Genomic DNA, 19,436 nt, shown 5'->3' with positions numbered 1-19,436 from the left:
TCCGGCGGAAGGGGCCGGGCGCGGCGCCGCTCGGCGGAGTTTCCGCGCCTTCCCCTCGGTGGCGGGGCGGTCGCGCTGCCCCTCGGGTAGTCGTGCCCGTCTGCCCGGCCCCCGCCCGCCTCGCCGCTATGCTGCTGCCGTCCGACGTGGCCCGGTTGGTGCTGGGTGAGTGAAGGAAGAAGGTGGGAGGGAGAGCTCGAGCGCGGAGCCCCGGGCCGTACCCCGCCTCTTCGGCCGCTTCCACTGCGCTCCCGGCCCGCCTGGGGCTGTCACTGCGCTGCCCGAGGGCCGCGGGTGGCCGAGCGGGGGGCGGGCGGGGCGGCTTTGGGCGGGCAGGCAGCTAACGGGCGGGGCGGTAGGGCTTCGGAACCGACCCGAAATAGCTGATGGCGGCGGGTGAAGGTGAAGGTTCTGCTGCCCTCCCTTCCCCTCCCCGTGCGTGCCACCTGCGAGGCCGGTGTGAGAGCTCAGCCCCTGTGCAAAGGGTGTTTTCAGGACTGAGGCGGCAGAGCGAACTGTTTAAATGAACGCATCGTTTGGTTTATGCCGAAGATGAGAGCAAACGAGGTGAGGGCCGTGGTTTCTTTGAGGGCAATGGGGCATCAGAGCAGCTTCTCAGAGAGCTGCGGGTGCCTCATCCCTGAGGTGCTCAAGGTCAGGTTGGATGGGGCTCTGGGCAGCCTCAGAGTGGGGCAGTCCTGTGCGTGGCAGGGGTTGGGGCTGGGTGGGCTTGAAGATCCCTTCCAACCCAACACGTTTTGTGATATGACAGAGCAGGTGAGCAGTGTCAGTGAGCAAGTCACTGAGGTTTTCTGGCACTTTCCTTTGTATTTTCCTTCAGTTGTCCATCATTCTCGTGACCCAGAGCCATTAAGGCTGTGTCTTCAGTGTTCCTCCAGCACAGTTTAGTTTAAATTCCACCTGAAATGTGCATTGCTGCTATCTTGAGAACTGAGGCCATGAGGATGGGTTGTATCTATTCTGGCAAAGCAACAGAAGATTTCTGGAAACTCTATGCATTTTGAAAGGAGATTTGGAACGACCCAAGGAAGATGAAGATTTCTCCCTGAGCCTTGCTGTAGCAAGTTGGTTGAGTTACAGATTGCTGGGCTGACAGCTTATCTGTCAGGCTCTCAGACACTCTCAATAGAAAATCTTGGCTACATCCTACATACGAGGGATGGTCCATCCCAGCTCGTGTTGGCTGTGGCACAGTGCATGCATCGTGTGCACTGAGCTGAGCAGCTCAAGGTGTGGAGCGGGTGTTCCCTGTAGTGAGCTCTGCTCCCCATTAGGGATTCCTCCTCCATGAGGCATCGCTGAGCTGTGAGCTGGTAAACAGGCTGACAGTGCAGTGCTTCCAGCTGAGGATTTGTTTTCTCTGGCTTTCTGGTGATGTGAAGGTTGGTGGTGATTGAGTTGATAAACAAGGGTAACATATAAGATAAGCTCACCCAGAGGAAAACTTGTAACAAAATGTATATTTTTCTAAAGAACATGAGCGTCGGTTAATACTGTAAGTTAAGTTTTTACATTTCTTAAGTAGAGCAAAATTAGGAATCATTCCTAGTTCAGAAGGAACTCAACATTTTTGCTTTAATTTAGTTTTGGCAGTGTTGAAGATTGTGTAATATTACATAATTATTAAATACATGCATGAGCAGGTAAGTTCCATTACCCAGAGAATATTGATTCAGCCATTTCTGAAGGTTGGTAGGCCTTACTTTGCAGGAGGTTCGCAAGCATTCAGTCTTCCGATGTGGTGATGTAGTAGTGGATTCAAGAAACATTGCACCTTTTAATGTGTCTACATTATTTGGATGGGAAGAACAGCCATACCAGCGCAGATCCAAGCCCTATCTGCCTAATACCTTGCCCTCAATCCTGGCCAACCATGGGTGGAAATAAGACCAGCATATAATTATATTTTCCCAAAACACACTTATGGCTTTTAGCAAGTTAATGGTTTGAGTGTTTTCTAGCAAAATGCAGGTGAAGAATGAAATTTAGTGGCCCTTTCATTTCCACAGTACCACCACCACTATTTGTCAGGTAAGCCAGCTCCTGCATCCCGATTGCACCCACAGTGGTTATTCCCAGACTTCAAAATGTGCTTATTATTTGGAAACCAGAGTGTGGGCTTTTTGTGTCTGGAATGTGGTGCCCTTTCCGGATATGTTTGGATCTGTTAGAAGATGTTTGTCTTCACACAGATTTCAAGTCAGCATTTTTCTGTAGGCATCATTGACCTGAGGCAGTCCATTTGCAGGTTCCATGTAAATCCGTATGCTGTTGTATGTATAACCTTCATTGTGTAATTAGGTTTGTATTTTAATGCTTCTTGAAAATATTTCATGTTCAGTTCTGTTACAGACTAGAAAGGAAAGGCATTTTCCTTTGTGGCTCTTTGTTCTCAGCTCCTTTATTCAGATTGAGCTCTTTTTATCTTTTAGTGCTATAGCAGTTGACAATCAAAGCAGGACTTGAGAAGCTTGATGAAAGCAGACTGTATTTGTAATTTTGGAAAAGCAGATTTTTTCAGCGTGCATCCTATTATGGTAGCTCTCAAGTCCTGGGCTGTATGGGGTGTGCAGATGGCACCTCATGCATCTGTTCCAAATGAAAATCACAGGAATTGAGTGAGGAGAATGGTTTTATTTTGTTAACTTTTATACAACGTATTTGTGGAAAAAAGTTAGAAACACTGTTCTATCAATTGCACGTTCTACCTGTTTTAGAACAGGATGTGTGCACAGAGTTGCACAGTGTTCCTTCTAACGTGGAATTCCTCTAGAAGTCCTTTTAACTATCAAACTACGCTGTTTAGTCTATGTGAGTTTCGTGTGCTGATCTCTTGAGCCAAGGATCGGAAGTTGCCAGTAGGTGCCCCCTTCCAGCCTTGAGTTGTTTGTAACGAGTATCAGCCATGTTTGGTGTCCTCTCTGGTTTTAAAGGAATATTTTGCAAGATGTATGTTCTTTTGAACTAACTCTGCATCCTCATCCAGCATAGAAATCCTTAGCAAGTGGCTCACCATGGTACACAGCTGTTTGTGTTAATGCTTTGATGTCCACTCAGGAGAAGAAATGTATGAAATATAATGGTTTTATCTGATTTGTTGCAGGGTATTTACAACAGGAAAAGCTTCTAGCTACCTGCCGTGAATTTATTTTAGAAAGCTCTGATTTGAAGGAATATGCAGAGCACTGTACAGAGGATGGGTTCATTCCAGCCTGCTTGCTGGTGAGTTTGTTTTCTGAACAGTAAGGTAAATTGTGTTCCACCAATGGTAAAGAATATTAAGGTTTTTCAACGATTGCTTCTGAAATGGTGTTTAAAATGATGTGAAGATGAGTTGAGGATGTGCAGGTCTGACTGCAGATCATTCACTTCAAATTTTGTGTTCATTGTTGCATTCTGTGACATCGGTTGCACTCTACGTGGTTTGAGATGGCTCAGCACCAACAGCTGAGGGTCAGTAATGTTAGTCTTCTGAAGAGCTGCTTAAATGTGATGTGATACAGTAGATGAAGAGTAAGTTGTTAGAGAAGATTCTAAAATCAGTGTGTTTTTCTTTTTTTTTCAGTCCCTGTGTGGAAAAAACTTGACAACTATTCTTAATGAATATGTAGCCATGAAAACAAAAGGTAAAGCTTCAGAGCAAAGCTCTTTCAAAATTTTTCCTATTTCTCTGTTGTAAACTTCCTTAAAGGAGAGAAAATTTCTCCACCTGTGCTTGGATTTAGTGCAACTTTGTCTGTGCTGGAAGATTTCCCCATTACGTAGACAGCTATAAATTAGAACATTGTTTAGTGAGCAGGTTGTCTTTGGAGTTTCCATACTAGGTATTCTGACTTCATGTTTGAGTGGAGCACAAAGATACAGTAAAGTGTGCAGAATGTGTAGGGTTGTGTTTTTTAAGTTGTGCTGTTTCCTGTGAGATAAAAGCCAAGAAGAATCCTGTGGTGTGAAGTGTTTGTTGTCTGGTTTTTAGAACTGATTAAAATAAGTCTGAATAATTTAATATTTTATATGAATAGTAGAAAGAGAGTTAGAGCTTTTCTTGTTCAAAGTTTAAAAGCAGTTACTGAGCTTGTGCATGTTGCTTAGTCTTAACACTTCTTATACATGTTGCATGATCAGACTGTAGTAGTGTTTAGATCCAATTTAAGAAATGTCATGTTTGGATTACTTTTTAAAATATTGGTCTTTTCATGCTGTGTTTAATAGGAATGGTAGCTTAGGCAGAAACATATTTCTTTCATAGCAGTTTCACGTTGGCACCTTGAAAATAGTATGTATGAGTGCTTACTTCCTTTCATTTATACTTGAATGTTCTGTACTTCAAGTAGCAAATGTTTTCACTTGTTTGTGCCACAAAATAAAGCCTGAATTATAGAGGGCCACATGCCACATTACAATCTTCAAAATCATCCAAGTGGTTTGGGAACACAAATCCCACTTTCAGAACTGAGGAAGTTAGTTTAGGTTATTGTGTGTTTGCCCAGGTACCAAAACCATATGCAGGCTACGTTGGGAAATACTGTCTTGAACATCTTTCCCTCAGTTTCATTTAGGCTTCTAAAGCTGAGAACTGCTTCCATGACGAGTGTGTATTTGTATCAAATCAAGTTCTTTAAATTAGGAGTTGGGGCTCTCTAATTAGCAGAATACTGAGAAGACAAGTAGATAACTATGGTTAAATGATGCTTGAATCATCCCATCATAATTAGATTGACTGTGATTTTACTTTTCCTCTGTGTGTTACTTGCTATAGGCACTTAAAATGTGTTTCTTATTTTGTTATGGTTTGCTCTAGAAACAACAAATGAAGTTCCAGCAATGATGTCATCTCTGTGGAAAAAATTAGACTATACACTTTCTCAGATAAGGTAATGCAGTTCTGCAATCAAAAAAGTAAATTGTGCCATAAGATTGAGACCCTACCTTGCTCAGCTCTCCTTATCATTGAATGAGAATGCTTTTGCTATCTATTGCCTCTGGAAGATGGTGAGAGAGAGAGGTATGGAGAGCTGGTAGTTATGCAGACATTTCAAGATAATGCCCTCCTTATCTGCTGTTATGGTTTTATATGTGGCTTTCCAGTCATAAGGCAATACATTACGAGTCATATAGAATCTGAAACCATTGTGGTTACTTGATCAAAAACCCAACACGTTCTTCATCTGAAGAATCTGTGGCCATTGTTTAGAAGTGTAAAAATAAAAATCAATAGAAAAAAACTTTGTGAAGAAATGCTTGACTGTGAGCAGACTGATGTTAGCTGTATGATGCCATCACGATGCATAGTTGAGTGCTTCCAGTGTGCTCCATTAATTTATGTCACCTGCTTTATTTTCTAGGAGCATGCAAGGCTCCACGGGGTTTTCTGCTAATCAGAGGAGTAAGTATCTGAACCATTCATATGGGATCAGTTGGCTTTATGTTCTAATGATCTGTTTTGGTGAAAAACAAGGGAATGCTGCAGCAAGCAGTAACTCAGCCTTACTCTTACAATATTGCTGAATCTCTACTGCAGTAATTTTTAGCATGTGACTGATCTCTTCAGCACAGCCTGTGGTTCACTGTGATGGTCAGGAGACCAAAAAGAAAAGTTGTGCCTTTTGCAGGTGACTCGAATGTCAATAGAGTGTTTTCTTATCTGCTGAAATCTCTTTTTTTTTTCCCTTTAATGCCGTTCAAATGTCTAAAAACTGCTGCTTGAATCCTGAAGCGGTTCACAGAGGAACTGAAAACGTAACCAGTCTTATTATGATGTGTTTCCAATGAATGACAGTTTTAAAGATTATTTTCATATGAACATGTATCAAGCAAAATATATTGTTCTTTCTAACAAAAAAGAGACTTGTTCTGTCGAGAATTGTTTCTTCCATTGCAAAAACTGCTGAGAGAACTTTTAAAGGCAAAGTTATTTAACTTGAAAATACATTTTTTACTTTGTAGCGCTATTGAGTAACCTGTATGAGAAAAGGGAACATGAAATATAGATAATAATTATTTTTGGATCTGAGATTCACTGGATTGGATGGCATTCTGTTGTTTGAATTTGCCAGGCTTGGTATGATAAAGAAATACAAGAAATAGCCTTGTCTTTGCTATTCCAGCCAAGGTCAGTTATGAGTTGCATTTTACATAGTGAAATGTCATTTTGGTATGGTTTGTTCCTGTTAATGTTTAAGCAGTGGTGTGAGTGTGGTTACAGTGTCAGTGTAAATTGTCTGTATTTGAATTCTTTTGGTTCAAACCTGTAATGCAGAAGACAAAGATGAGTGGTGCTTACTTGTTGACTTTCATAAACCAGTTGTTGAAGCACAGAAAAGTTCCAATGAAACACCTGTAATTAGGTCTAAAATGACTATATTCAAAGACTGCTTCTTTTTAAGCATCCTTTTTAAGATGGTTTATCATATATTTTCATGTCTTTGCTATCTCTAGCACGTACAAGAAGTGGAATTGTAGAAATGAAACGACAGAGAATGCTTCAGCAGTCAGCTCCTCCAAATTCAGGACTGTTATCTGTAGCCCCTCAGCCAGGACCACAGTATCCCTCTTCTACCGTATCTCCTCAAGTTATCCACAAGCCAACAATAAATCAGAGTATATCACAGGCAAGACTGAATACGTTGTTTGTTCACCAGCCACAAGCCCAAGAAAACAAGATCGGCAGTAAGTGACCCTGTTGTTTTTTCTTTAAAACATTTATGTCTGTGGAAGGTCTGGATATAGGTGAATATCTTCTAGAATTGGGACTAATTGTCTGCTACTGAAAAAGTAGAGAATTTCAAACTCTTCATAACAGTTAAAGTGATTAAAATAAATGAGAAATAAAATTAAAATAAAAGAGAAATGGCTCTTGCAAACTTGCTGGCTAACATCAGTTCAGAGATCAGAAGTGCATCAATTTGTCATTATTTGATTGTGTGTAATTACACTCTCCCAAGGCACTTGTAGCAGAGAAAATAAATTTTTTCTCAGGTTTCTCCTCTTTAAAAGGAGTGCTTCTCATTCTCATGATAATATGAAACTGTTTTTGATTAATTCCATGGAGTTGATTGGAATGTAATAAATAATGTGAATATTTCTATATTGCCCTAGAGTATCAATGGAAAAAATATTTATGTTATTGTCTCTTTCTGCCTTTATAAAGCAGGAGATTTCATACACATTCAAGTTCCAGCATCACAAGAACGAAAGCTTCACTCAAACTTGCTTTCTCCAGGAAGGAGAAAAAGGTGATCACTTCTTTTATATCATGTAGAGATTTTCCAGTGTTGTAATCCTTAGCATAAGTGAAAGGCAGTTTGCCACAGTGTGTGTATATTTGTAACTTTTCTGAAGTCAGACACAATGTATGCACAAGAGATAATGAAGCGAGTGTTAGGTTTTGTTGTATTTCCAGTATGTGGTTAATTTTATGTTGATTATGATCTTTCATTTGCTAAGAAGGAAGTATTTGATTTAGTGAACATGACAAATTGCCTGGAATGTTTCAGTGAATCTCAAAAGAGGAAAAGTGTGGCAACATCTGGACCTCCTGCAGGAAGTAAAAGTTCTCAAGATCCTGATGAAGTAATAATAGAAAAAGAAAGTGAGCCGCTTGAAGAGTTTATAGATGGTAACTTCCCAGTGAGTATACAATTATGGAAGGTATTTACATTTAAGAACCAACTTCAGACTAAAGAGAACTACATTTTTGTGTTGTTTGTTGTAGGAATTACAGAAATTAACTTCAGAAGCTAAATGTATTGTTTATATTTGAACTTGCTCTGTATATTGAGCTTGTGAGGATAGCATGTTTAGGCAGAGTTTTGGTGGTGTTTTTTTTTTCCTTGATCTATTGACTTTGCTAAGACACGTGTGAGCTGTTAGAATACTGTTATTTTTTTAGCAAAGGAAAACCAGAAAGCACAATAAGCCTTGCTGTACTTCAGGAGAGCAGAGAGAGAGATGCTTGTGATGCTTTTCATAGAGATGTTGTTCAGTCATAGATGGCCTGTCCTGGTGGACAGTAAAGATACTGCAGTCAGAGGTAAGTCAGCTTATTCAGAAAGAGGAGGAGTTTGTAACAGCTACACAAGAAGTAGTTGAAGTAGAGCTTGTTATCAGTGTCTGTTGTATCAGGGAGTGTTGTGTATATTGAATTGATTGTTTGATTTTACAAGTTGGAAATTTATGCTTCTTTTTTGTTGATAATAAAAAATAAAAAGCTGACTGCTTTAAAATTCTACTTTCTAGCAATTGATTATTGAAAATGCCAGAGAAAAGATCCTGAGCAACAAATCTCTTCAGGAAAAGCTAGCTGAGAACATTAACAAAATCCTGGGCAGGTAATAGAAGGAACCTCTGAATTTCATCTGTACGCTTATTTGATTTATTTTTGAGTTCTGAACTAATAACTGTTCTGTTCCAGTGATGGCAATGTCACTCAGGCACCTAAACAGGCAGAAAGTGGCCCAACAGAACAGGAGACTTCAATTGATGAAATCCTTGGACTTCAGGTGGGTCTGGTTTGTGCTTTTTACATTTTTGAAGATCAGCTACATCAGAATGGTCAGTAATGGAGTCTTTGCTGAACCTTTGCCTGCCTTTAATCTGGCATTGTCCTCCTCTCCTCATTCTCCTTCCCCTCTCTATGAAAGACATCTGAGCCCATCTAATGGGTAACTTCTGCCCACGGCACAGTCCCACAACTTCCCTTTATAATCATCATCTCTTACCTATTTGGTGAGCTGGTTCAAGGTCTGAACCAACAGATCTTTTGCTGGAGTTAAGTTTTAGCCAGTTTAACACTCTGAATTCATTCTTCACTGTGCCGGGCAGTGGAAGCCGCAGCAGGATTGCAAGGCAGGGAAGTGGGACCACTTCTGGCATATCAGAGTGTTACAGAGAACTTAGAAGATCTCCTGGAGGTCATGGCAGATGACCTGCCATGTATTTTGTATTTGAATTCTTGAAAAGGCACTGAATGCCCCACTCATCATCTTCTTGGGCTGCTACCAAAGAAGTCAGCCTGGAGCAGGAACCTTAGATCAGTGTCCTGTGCAGCTGTGCCTCCCAGCTGCCTGCCACAGTCAGTAGTCATGTTGTAGAACAAAATGAGTAGATTAAAGGAAACTGTCTTTTGCATAGTGTTGTCTTACAGATGTATGCAAAAACAGGAAATCAAAAGTTAGTTTGGGGATTTTTTGCCTGTGGTTGACTAGTGCAGCCTTACAGTATTCACACAGTCTATATGAGCTTCCGCTGTACCCTGAAATTCAGTCTTTCTTAACAAATGCTTGTCATTTAGAGAGTATCCCAGCATGCAAGTGAGGGCTGTAATGTGTGCCAGAAATGTTGGGATTTTGCAGGGCTCTATTTCTTCAGTTGTTAATATTTTTTACAGACCCGAAATGCGTGGCAGAAACAGTTCCTATGTTTGTCTTCATGTTTATGTGATGAACAGAAGTAACAGAAGTGAAAATAAGACTGAAACGATTCTTACCCGTTTTTCTTCGAGCTGTGAAAGCAATTGTCTAACAGTTCTGCATGTCTTGTCATAGGGTGAAATTCATATGTCGGAAGAGGCTATACAGGACATTCTGGAACAGACAGAATCAGATCCAGCTTTTCAGGCGCTCTTTGACTTGTTTGATTATGGTAGGGTATATTGTTCCAAATTGTACCATTGTTATAAAACAGCAAGAATTATGATATTGTTTTCAAACATTCCTTGAGGAAGCAAAGCTAGCTCAGCAGACCTCTTCTGCATGAGAAATAGATTGTATGGCATCTGTGTCCTGTGACTTGGAATTGGATTCTGGCAAACATGACTGTAAAGTACTGAGGATTCATTTGGCTGAAACTTTAGACTCTTCTGATATAAGGGATGATAGCTCATGTCTGTTTTTCAATTCTTTTGTGTTATTTTTCTATTTGATCAGGAATATCCTTGCATAAAATATGTTTCTGTACTATTGTTGGATTTATTATGAGTACAGAGTTTTTGATGTGTTTAGGATAGTGTTTCTTGAACTTGAAATCTATATGATTCATTTAAAATGCATTATTTACATTTGTATTTAAAATAATACATTTAATCATTCAGCATACTCTATTTTGAAAATAGGGAAGAACAAGGTAAACAAGAATTTGCCTGTTGGTATTTCTGGTCAGAGTGGGGTAGAAAACACAATCCTGGTGGATGCGGATAACCTGGAAACACTTGAAAGTTCTTTAGGAACAGAAGAAACTAGTAAGTGTAGGTTTTGTTGTCTTTTGTTGTCTGTTTGTGGTTCTTTTTCCCTCTAAAATTCCTTCTAATCTGTTCATTTTTTTCATGATGAAAGTATCTCTAGACAGTTAAATTGTTAATATTTTTGGTGCTAATACGCCCTCTGATGTTTACCTTGTATTGCCGTGTGGATGCACTTAGTGTGTAAGAAAGTTTCAGGCTATTAAACATTTGCAAGTAATGTTGTTAAGCTCCTGTATGAAAGCGGAATTTCTGCAAAACTTTTCTCATTCAGAACAGAGATTCTAGGCAAATTTTCACTGTAGAGCACGTAAAGATAATGTTTTACATCTAACCTTACTACTGTTTTCTGTCTATTCTGTATTGTGTTGGTTAATTGATCCCCAAAATAGCCTTACTCTGGACAAAAGGTTTGTCTGCCCCATTCTTAACAACTGTCAGTCAGTGGCAGGTATTGAAAAAAAGTCAAGCAATCTTTATCCTGAAGTATTCTATGAGCAACTGACCTCTTATGTGTATGCTCATTATTTATGCTTAGACTGAATTAACAAGTTGTCCAATCTGTGTAATCTAAGTGTATTTTGCATGTACTCTCCACGCAACTTGAAAGTAAGGATGAGTAGTGTTATTCCTACTTCATTTTACATGGATCAGTTTTCCACTTAAGTGATTAGTTCGCTCTAAAACCCTGTACAATTACCATTCTTTATAATAACTGTGGAACCAATTTAGTCTCTGTTTTACAGGTGATAATTCTAGACAAGTGCTGTCCTGTAAAGGTTTTCAGTTGGAAGAAACGCCGTGCGCCATGAAGAATCCCATTAATGATGACGATATGGCAAAGAAAAATGCAACCAATGACCAACTGAATGGAAATTGTAGGCTAAGGAAGGAGGCTGACGTACTTAAAACCATTACCCATGAACATATTGATGAGCTGGAAATTGCTTTTGACTCTGTGCCTGTTCTGACTGAATCTAACAAGAGGCAAATTTCTGATAGCGAACGTCATGAGCACTGTCAAGATTCTTATGGTAAAAAAGACTCGTCCACACTAGTACCTGGAAGTGAAAAATGTATGGAAATTGAAAAAGATACACTAAGTCATAGTGCTCAAAGTAGTCCTAATTTGGAATGTGTTCATTCTGGTAGTCCGCAGATTCCTTTGGTTTCACTGGAAGAGGGTTGTAGAGCTGGTGAGAACAGAACACGGCCTGCAAGTAAATGTCACTTTTCACCACACACGTCGATACCTGAAAAAACACTCGCTAAAAGCCCTCCTGATGGAAGCCCTGTCCACAGTGCCCTGCTCAGAAGAAATAATACATCAATTTCTAGCCCATCAGCAGATTCAGGAAAAGAACAGGCTGTAACAAATGGTACAGCTCCGTTACTTAATATTTCACAGGAGAACTTGAGCCACCGTACTAACCAGCAAGATCAGAGTGCGCAGTCAGACTGTGCTGCAAAATCCACAGTGAATATATCAGATCTTGGCAAAACCGAGTTGCAGCTTGAAGCTGCTGGTACTTGTAAAAAAACACAGTCAGATGATCAGCATGCGCTTGATAACCCTAAGAAAGACTTTAACCTCCCTTCAGGACTATCGAACTCAGAGGGAGCACAAGTGGAAGTGCAAGAAATGCAAGAAACTTCATCTTCTGCAAAAGCAGATACTGATAACATGTATTTCTCTTCTGGTGATGATGCGTGTACAGGAATTTCTGTAGTATCCACTGAAAATAACCTTACTACATCTGAAACGTGCCGCTCTCCTCTCCCAGAAACTGCTTCTTCAGCAGATGAATTGAGTACTGAAGCCAAAAGCACAAACGGTGCATCTTCCAGTAGTCAACCAATGGATGTTGATCCTTCTAATATCATGTCCCTCAAGATCATCATCAGCGATGATCCGTTTATTTCGTCAGACACGGAGTTAAATAATGCTGTTTCCAGCATCACAGGAGAAAATTTGCCAACGATAATATTGTCATCTCCAGCCAAATCCCCCAGCAAAACTGCAGGCCTGTCCAAGTGTCTGACTTCAGAAGACACAGAGAAAAGTGCAGAGTCAGCTTTGGCAGAGCAGAATCTCCTTGTGCTCCGACCTAAGGATCCTGTGGTCACCGCAGTTAACACTCAGAATGAGGACTGCACTGTTTTTTCAGTTGCAAGCACAAGTAATCTTTCCAAGGAGGGAGGTTTTATTCAGTTGATGCCGGCAACAAGCACAGCTTTTGGCAGTACAAACAACCTGTATATAGCCACCTGTGTGACTGACCCAGCTGCCTTAGGCACGGCTGTAACTCCTTCCAACGTGGTTGTACTGCCCGGCAGCTCAATGCCTCTTGCTGCCCAAGCACCAGCAGTCCAGCAATTACGGACTCCTCCTAGATCCAGCAGTACATTTGCAGGAAACCAGGCTATCTCCCCAAGCTTCCCACAAGGTAATTTCACTATTTCAAAAATGATGTTGTGTTTCATTCTTTCATAAAAGTGAGCTGAACTTTTAAACGTTGCTCTTTCTGCCCCTTGAAACTAGGAACGCGTGAGCGTGTTAATTGCTGCTAAAATTAAGTAAAAGCCATGGAGAGGCCCTGTCTGCTATGAGTGGTAATTCGGTGTGATAGAATGCAGACAATAGGTACTTCCATTAAGCATCAAAAAGAACTATTTGATGTTGGTATTTCTGCCTTTAATTCAAAGTTCAACACTTAGGATAGCTACGTTCTACTACTTCATTTAATTTTGAACCATTTCTCAAAAAAAGGAAAAGTATTTGATTAAAGGAGCCAATCAAAACTAATAACACCTGTTTTCTAGTTGAAATGTATAATAAGGACCATGAAGATTTTCAAAAAAGGCAGAGATTTTCCTGCCAAAGGTTTGGCTGTACAAAATTCTAAGAAATTCTGTCTTGAAGCTTTTGTTTTCGCTTCCACATGTATGTATGTCACTCTGAATGTAATGCCTCTATTTCCATGGAAACTACAACAGATAGAAAGAGCACTATTTGGTAGAGCAAATTCTCAGCTACAAAGCACTATTTTCAACACAGTCACTGCCATTAGCTCTGCACTTTTGCTGGCAATGGAAAAGAGTCTGGATGTCACACTTACAAAAGTCTGCTCCAGCAGATGTGATCAGCTGTTTTACTGCTGTTATGACCATGGACCGTGTTGTTGCTAGGAAAAAGTTACTGCCCACATGGTCCACTTTTCACTGTGCTCACAGCCACTGTTGGTCTCTGTAAACATTCAGCAGGTGTTGATAAATTTCCATTGGTGACATCTTTTCCACATGCGGGAATTCAGTGGCAAACCTTTGACACACTCCCATGTCAGATGCCATTGTGTCAGACTGCCCCTCTGCTGCCAGCTGTCACACAGCAACAAAATGCCACGGGATATTGGTGGAAAGGTTCAATATCTACTGCAGTACCACCAGCATCCACCTCTGACATTGTGGGCCAACATCGTAAAATAGGAGGCTTTACTTCTGGAGCAGCCCTTTCATTTTTGTTTCTATACAATTGTAATACTTTGTGTTTTTAGGTTCTGCTATTATTATCACATCTCCAGTGCAGCCTGTTTTGCAAGGAATGGTGGGAATGATTCCTCTCTCAGTAGTGGGACAAAACGGGAATTCCTTCTCAGCACCTGCCCGCCAGGTAGCCTGTCACAATTCAGTCTGTCTCTTTTCAAAATTAAAGCTCAAGGGATAAGATTTCTTTTGCTAAACTGTAACTGAATATTTTGATTCTTTTAAGGTTTTGCATATGCCTGTAGCTAATCCAGTGTGCAACAGAAATGTCCCAAAACTTCCCATCCCACCCAAATCACAAAAGATTCCTGGAGCAAGAAACAAGACCAATGCAGGTATTCACTTTGCGTTCTTGAGGAGGGCAGAATACATGTGAAGGTTCTAAAGATGCATGAGTTCTGCGTAATAAACGCCCTGGGAAGAGTAAAGGGAAGCTGTCTGTCCATGTGTGGAGCTCCACTACAGGAGGGATGTGGAGCTCTTGGAGGGAGTCCTGAGGAGGGTCACAAAGATAGAGCTCCTCTCCTATGAAGACAGGTTGAGGTAACTGGGCTTGTTCAGCTTGCAGAAGAGAAGGCTCTGGGGAGAACTCATTGTGGCCTTTCAGTACTTGAAGGAAGCTTACAAGCAGGAGGGGGACCTACTTCTTAAACTGATAGTGACAGGATGAGGAGGAATGGCTTTAAACTAAAAGCGGAGATAAACTAAAAGAGGAAATTTAGGTTAGATGTTAGGATTACATTTTTCACTTGTAGAGTGATGAGGCACAGCTGCCCAGAGAAGCTGTGGGTTCCCCATCCCTGGAGGAGCTCAAGGATGGGTTGGATGGGATTCTGGGCGGCCTCAGCTGGTGGGGGCAGCCCTGCCCATAGCACAGGTTTGGAACTGAATGATCTTTAAGGTCCCTCCAACCTAAGCCTTTCTATGATTCTATGACAACTTGTGCATTAGCCAGTCTACCTTTTTTAAAAAAAGCCATGGGCTTAAGCATAAAAATGAAATAGAATGAAGCTGCAAATTAAGAAGAAACTGAAGATGGTGCAGTTAGTCTGCTTTCTGGTTCTCTGGGTGACCAAGAGAGCTCTCTGTAGTTACTTCCTTTCTACTTGGAAATTTTGGCTGTGCATTTCTAAGTCCACCTCTATTGGTTTTGTCTTGCCAGACATCTGCTACCCACATGTAGATAGCAGGTTTCTTGGTCATGCTCTTTGCTAATTTGTTAATCCATATATTTTAAAGTAAATGAAAAATTTGCAGGGCTTTCTCACTAGATTTTATTGATTGTCTACCAGCTAAAATGTCATTGCACTAATTGTGAGATAATGTACTCCAAATAGTAGTAGTAGTCTACCAATGCTTTATCTCTTGTTCTAGGAAAACCGGTACCGAGCGTATCCGAAACGTCAAACCATATAAATGCTCGAGCACAAAGGTAAGAAGTACCAGGCATTCAAAGCTGCTTGCCTTCTCCTGCCATGACTTTCTTTGTACAGCATTGCCTAGGAGGAAGGCAGCTTTTTGAACAGTGGTATAAGTAGGATCCCCCATCTCTTTTCCCAGGTCGAAGAGTGGCAGCCTCCCTAATTGTTGTTACAGGCTCCATTTGCTACCTTATTGTCATCCCTTCTGGCCTCTGAACTTTCTGCAGTCGTTATTCCCTATTCTCAGTATTTTGTGTGTTGATAACATTTATCTATAGATTGAAGAGAGTTGAGGAAGTCAAAATGAGATGATATCATTTTGATAATACTGCTTTCTGTTAATTTTAACTGTCTCCAGACAGCTGAGCTGAAATTATGCAGTAAGAACAAGTATGTTTCTGAAGTATTTTCACCTCTTTTTCAGGACTGGAAATTCAGAGAAGCTCATCACTGCAGAGCTAGGAAGGAAAGCGGAGGAGAACTTGCCTGCTGCACCAGCAGAGAGCACAAGCTCAAATTCGAGACAAAGTGAAAGTCACAGGAGAGTGCTTTGCTTTGACAACATCCTACCCGCTGCAGGTGGAAACACCCAAGCACAGACTGTGAAGAGTTTGCCCCAAAAAGAAAGAAACGAGAACTCTTCGTTTGCTGTTGATTCGGCACCATCCTCTGCCAAAGCACAGGCAGCAAAGCGAGAGAAAGATAAAACGTTGCCTAGAATTCTCTGTAAGCCAGAAATTGCTGGCAACAGAAGCACAGCTGTGAAGGAGCCACAGCCCGAGCGGAAGGTTGTAACGGCAGGGCTTCCCTCAGATCCCTTCCACAAGGCTACAGCAAATAAAGAAAACGAACTGCGAAGAGATAGTGATGAAAAACAGAAGAACCAGGACACTGCCAAACTGTCCAATGGCCAGCAGAGTGTTAGCTTATGGAATGAGAAGGCGGTTGCTTCGGTGCAAGAACTAAACAAGAAGCAAGGGTCACTGTCAAATGGGAACAGCAAATCTTCACCACCTGTTTCTCTGTCTTCAAAGGAGCCAAAGCGAGAAGCAGCTAAAGTTTCCAGCCAAGGCCTTTGCCTGTCAAGTCCGTTCACCAAGCAGTGTGTGGAAATGTTGCAGGACATTCAGTGGCACAGCCCTAGTGGTAAAACAGTTGAAAACGGCGAATTGCCAGTACCTCGTACCCCGTCTGGAGTTGGAGACAGGCATACAGATGACACCGCAGATAGCGTACGAACCCCAACCTGCCGGCGATTCAACGAGGACAGTGCAACCCCTAGAATCATGGTCCCTCCTGCCACACCAGACCTGCCTGCCTGCAGCCCTGCTAGCGAAACTGGCAGCGAGAACAGCGTCAGTATGGCTGCCCACACGCTGATGATCCTCTCCCGGGCTGCTATTGCGAGGACTAGCACTGCAACTCCTCTGAAGGACAACACCCAGCAGTTCAGGTCTTTAAGGAGCACGGTAAAGAAAAGGAAACTGGAGGACTTGAATGAGGGTGAGAGAAATTCTCGTTCCGCAAATAGGAAAGACCTCCAAAGCTCTCCAACGCCATCAAAAAAGAAGAAAATAAAGGTAAGTACTGACACTATTGAAATCATGAATGTATTAAACATGTATATTGTTTATAATGGTTCAGAGGTATTAGTCCAAATCCCTGACATCCTATTTATGTTTGTTGGTTGCTAACGCTGCCTCTTGGCCTGTTCTGAACTAAGATCTTTTAAGATGAATGAACTCTTCAGATAGTCATAGAATCACAAGGTTGGAAAGGACCTACAAGATCATCTAGTCCAACCTGCTTCTATCGACTGTCCAGTCATACCTATGAAAATCAAATGATTTCCTTTAAAAATTGAATGAGTTTGTAAATTCTAACTTCAAACTTAAATTTCTAGATTGAATTTAGAAATCAGGCCAAATTAGGCTATGGCTTTCTAAAATCCAAACTATTCTTGCATCCTTATTTACTACTAGGACAAGCCTACATTTGGTGTATTCTCCCACTCTGTAGCCTAGAGATACTTGCCTTTGACTTGAGGGTTTGGCAGATAGCAAAGGTGTGAGACAAAAAGGTGATGTATGTCAGCAACCAAAAAGGAGGCACAGTATAACTTTGTGACAGCTAAGCATGGCAGTCACGTAGTCCTGACATATTCTAAGTGAAAAGCAATCAGTAACTCATCCTGCAGGTTCCCAGGGCTGAGAGGTGTCCCTGGTGGAAGTGGGGGGGGGGGTGCTGCTAAAGTTGAGAGCTGAATTCCTGCCCACACACACACAGTTTGTACGCTGCAGGTATACAGATGTCTGTATGCACTTTGGTATCTGATTTCTGAATGAGCTTTGTGGAGTTCTTTCTGCAAAGCAAATGGAAGGTTGAGAGAAGACGGAATGCTTCCAGACTGCTTTGGTACCCCCAGCTTCTCAGTATCTAACACAAGTGTTCATTTCTTCTCCTACAGAAAAAGAAGCTCCCAAATTCTTTTCCAGCAGGAATGGATGTGGACAAGTTCTTGTTATCTTTGCATTATGATGAATGAAAGAAGGTGAACTGTGACAATATAGAGCTAGGTATCGTTATTGCTGAGGTTTTGCATGAGAAATTAGTTCTGAAGGGTGAGTTGCACTTTCAGTGCACTGAAGTTTCACTTTATAGCAAAATCATGCTGTTTCTGAAGCAGGTTGCTAAGTGTAAATATTGAGTTGGTATATGTTTATTTTTGAAAAAGCACTTGCGTAATTATAGAGCCATTTAATTTGCAAAGTTGTAAATTTGTATAAATGTAATGTTAAGAAGTTGTATGTTTCCCATTCTACCCCGTTGTCTGTGCTCTGCTGCATTCTCTGTTACCCATGGGAACTGCTTCGTCCCTTCGCACAGCAGTTGTGCATTTGAAGGCGGCGTTTGTAGTTCACTGCTCTGAGCCCCGGCTGGTTAACCTCCAGCTTCCCCCTTGCTGAGCCCCACAGGAGTTTCACCTTTGGCTCTGACTGGTTTGGACTCAAAGTGTTTTCTCCTGGAACCATCAGACCTGTGTTGTAAGGCTTTGAGGCAACGAACAGAAATACCCAGTAACAAAACAGAAGGGAAAAAAACAAAAAAAAAAAACCCAAAACCTACCCAAAGCATTTCTAATCTCTTGGTTTTCCCAACCAGGCACTGAGATAGAGGGATTTCAATTTGTGTAGGCCTCACATGTTTACAGGGTTTGTTACACAGGATGTCTTTGATGCAAAATTACTTCCAGTGTGAATACTTAAATTGTAGCCCCAGCCAGACAAGGATTTCAAGTGCCCTACTGCAGAGGTAAATTCTTTCATCCATCATTTGTACTGTTGAGAAAGCAGTTGTTAGTATTACTTATCTTTTAGTGAGACACAGTAAAATTTGCACCTCATCTTTCTGTTTAACATAGGACTTGCTGTAGTTACAGAAACTCTTCAGGAGAAGAGCAGCTCAACCTGCATTTTACGTATTAACATTAGCATGGGAGCAAACGAGCACCCTCATCCTTGCTCCAATAGTGCAGAATGCTCTCTTTTGGTGTCCTCCTTGGTTCTCAAGTTATTGAGGTCTTAAACAATGCAAGTTTTCCTGTAAGAGAGCTGTACAGCAACAGGGCAATGTTTCAGATAGTATACAAGGATTCCTAAGGAACCAATATTATGCAGTAGATGTTTATATTAAACCCATCCAATAACTGAATACTGCATAGCATTTACAGCTTGAATAAATATTTTTGTTTTAATAACAAGTGTGTCTTCTTTAATGTTTTGTTTCTCAGCCAAGCAGTTTGGTGGATATTGTATAGATGTGTTACAGTGGTATAGATATCAGTCATTTTTTGTGGACAGAACTGAGTATTAAACACTGGATTCTAATAGCACTAATTCATAGAATAGAATCATAGAATGGCCTGGGTTGAAAAGGACCACAATGATCATCTAGTTTCAACCCCCTGCTATGTGCAGGGTCACCAACCAGCAGACCAGGCTGCCCAGAGCCACATCCAGCCTGGCCCTGAATGCCTGCAGGGATGGGGCATCCACAGCCTTCCTGGGTGAAATCGCCAGGGGCCAGAGCAGGAGAGCCAAAAAGATGTTTGCTGCAAGCCAGCCTTTCATGCTTGATAGTACTGAATGCTGATGTGTGATATTTTTAAGCAATTTGTTTGCCACTTATTTAAGGCAGAGTGTTGCCCTTCCATAGGG

General features: G+C 41.3%; 1 protein-coding gene across 3 annotated transcripts; it reads left to right on the top strand.

The window, feature by feature from the left end:
- The first annotated feature begins 19 nt into the window (after nt 1–19).
- LOC128074791 (protein NPAT) lies at nt 20–18,979 on the top strand. Of its 3 annotated transcripts, none has more exons than XM_052670891.1 (18): nt 20–165; nt 3,125–3,243; nt 3,587–3,647; nt 4,820–4,892; nt 5,364–5,404; nt 6,457–6,687; nt 7,172–7,253; nt 7,515–7,647; nt 8,257–8,348; nt 8,432–8,519; nt 9,564–9,660; nt 10,130–10,261; nt 11,002–12,702; nt 13,810–13,925; nt 14,025–14,133; nt 15,173–15,230; nt 15,644–16,799; nt 17,687–18,979. In XM_052670891.1, the coding sequence occupies exons 1-18, from the start codon at nt 129–131 to the stop codon at nt 17,762–17,764; spliced, it is 4,404 nt and encodes a 1,467-aa protein (XP_052526851.1). In that variant the 5' UTR covers nt 20–128; the 3' UTR covers nt 17,765–18,979. The 3 variants fall into 3 exon arrangements, with proteins under 3 accessions (XP_052526851.1, XP_052526852.1, XP_052526850.1); XM_052670892.1 differs by having other exon boundaries at nt 7,169–7,253; nt 10,130–10,255; XM_052670890.1 differs by having other exon boundaries at nt 7,169–7,253.
- The last annotated feature ends 457 nt before the right edge of the window (nt 18,980–19,436 follow it).

Source organism: Tympanuchus pallidicinctus, unplaced genomic scaffold (genome assembly GCF_026119805.1).
Source record: "Tympanuchus pallidicinctus isolate F22 unplaced genomic scaffold, pur_lepc_1.0 scaffold11, whole genome shotgun sequence".
NCBI lineage: Eukaryota > Metazoa > Chordata > Aves > Galliformes > Phasianidae > Tympanuchus > Tympanuchus pallidicinctus.
The sequence above is the reverse complement of the archived record's forward strand: the minus strand, read 5'-3'. Positions and strand labels throughout refer to the sequence as shown.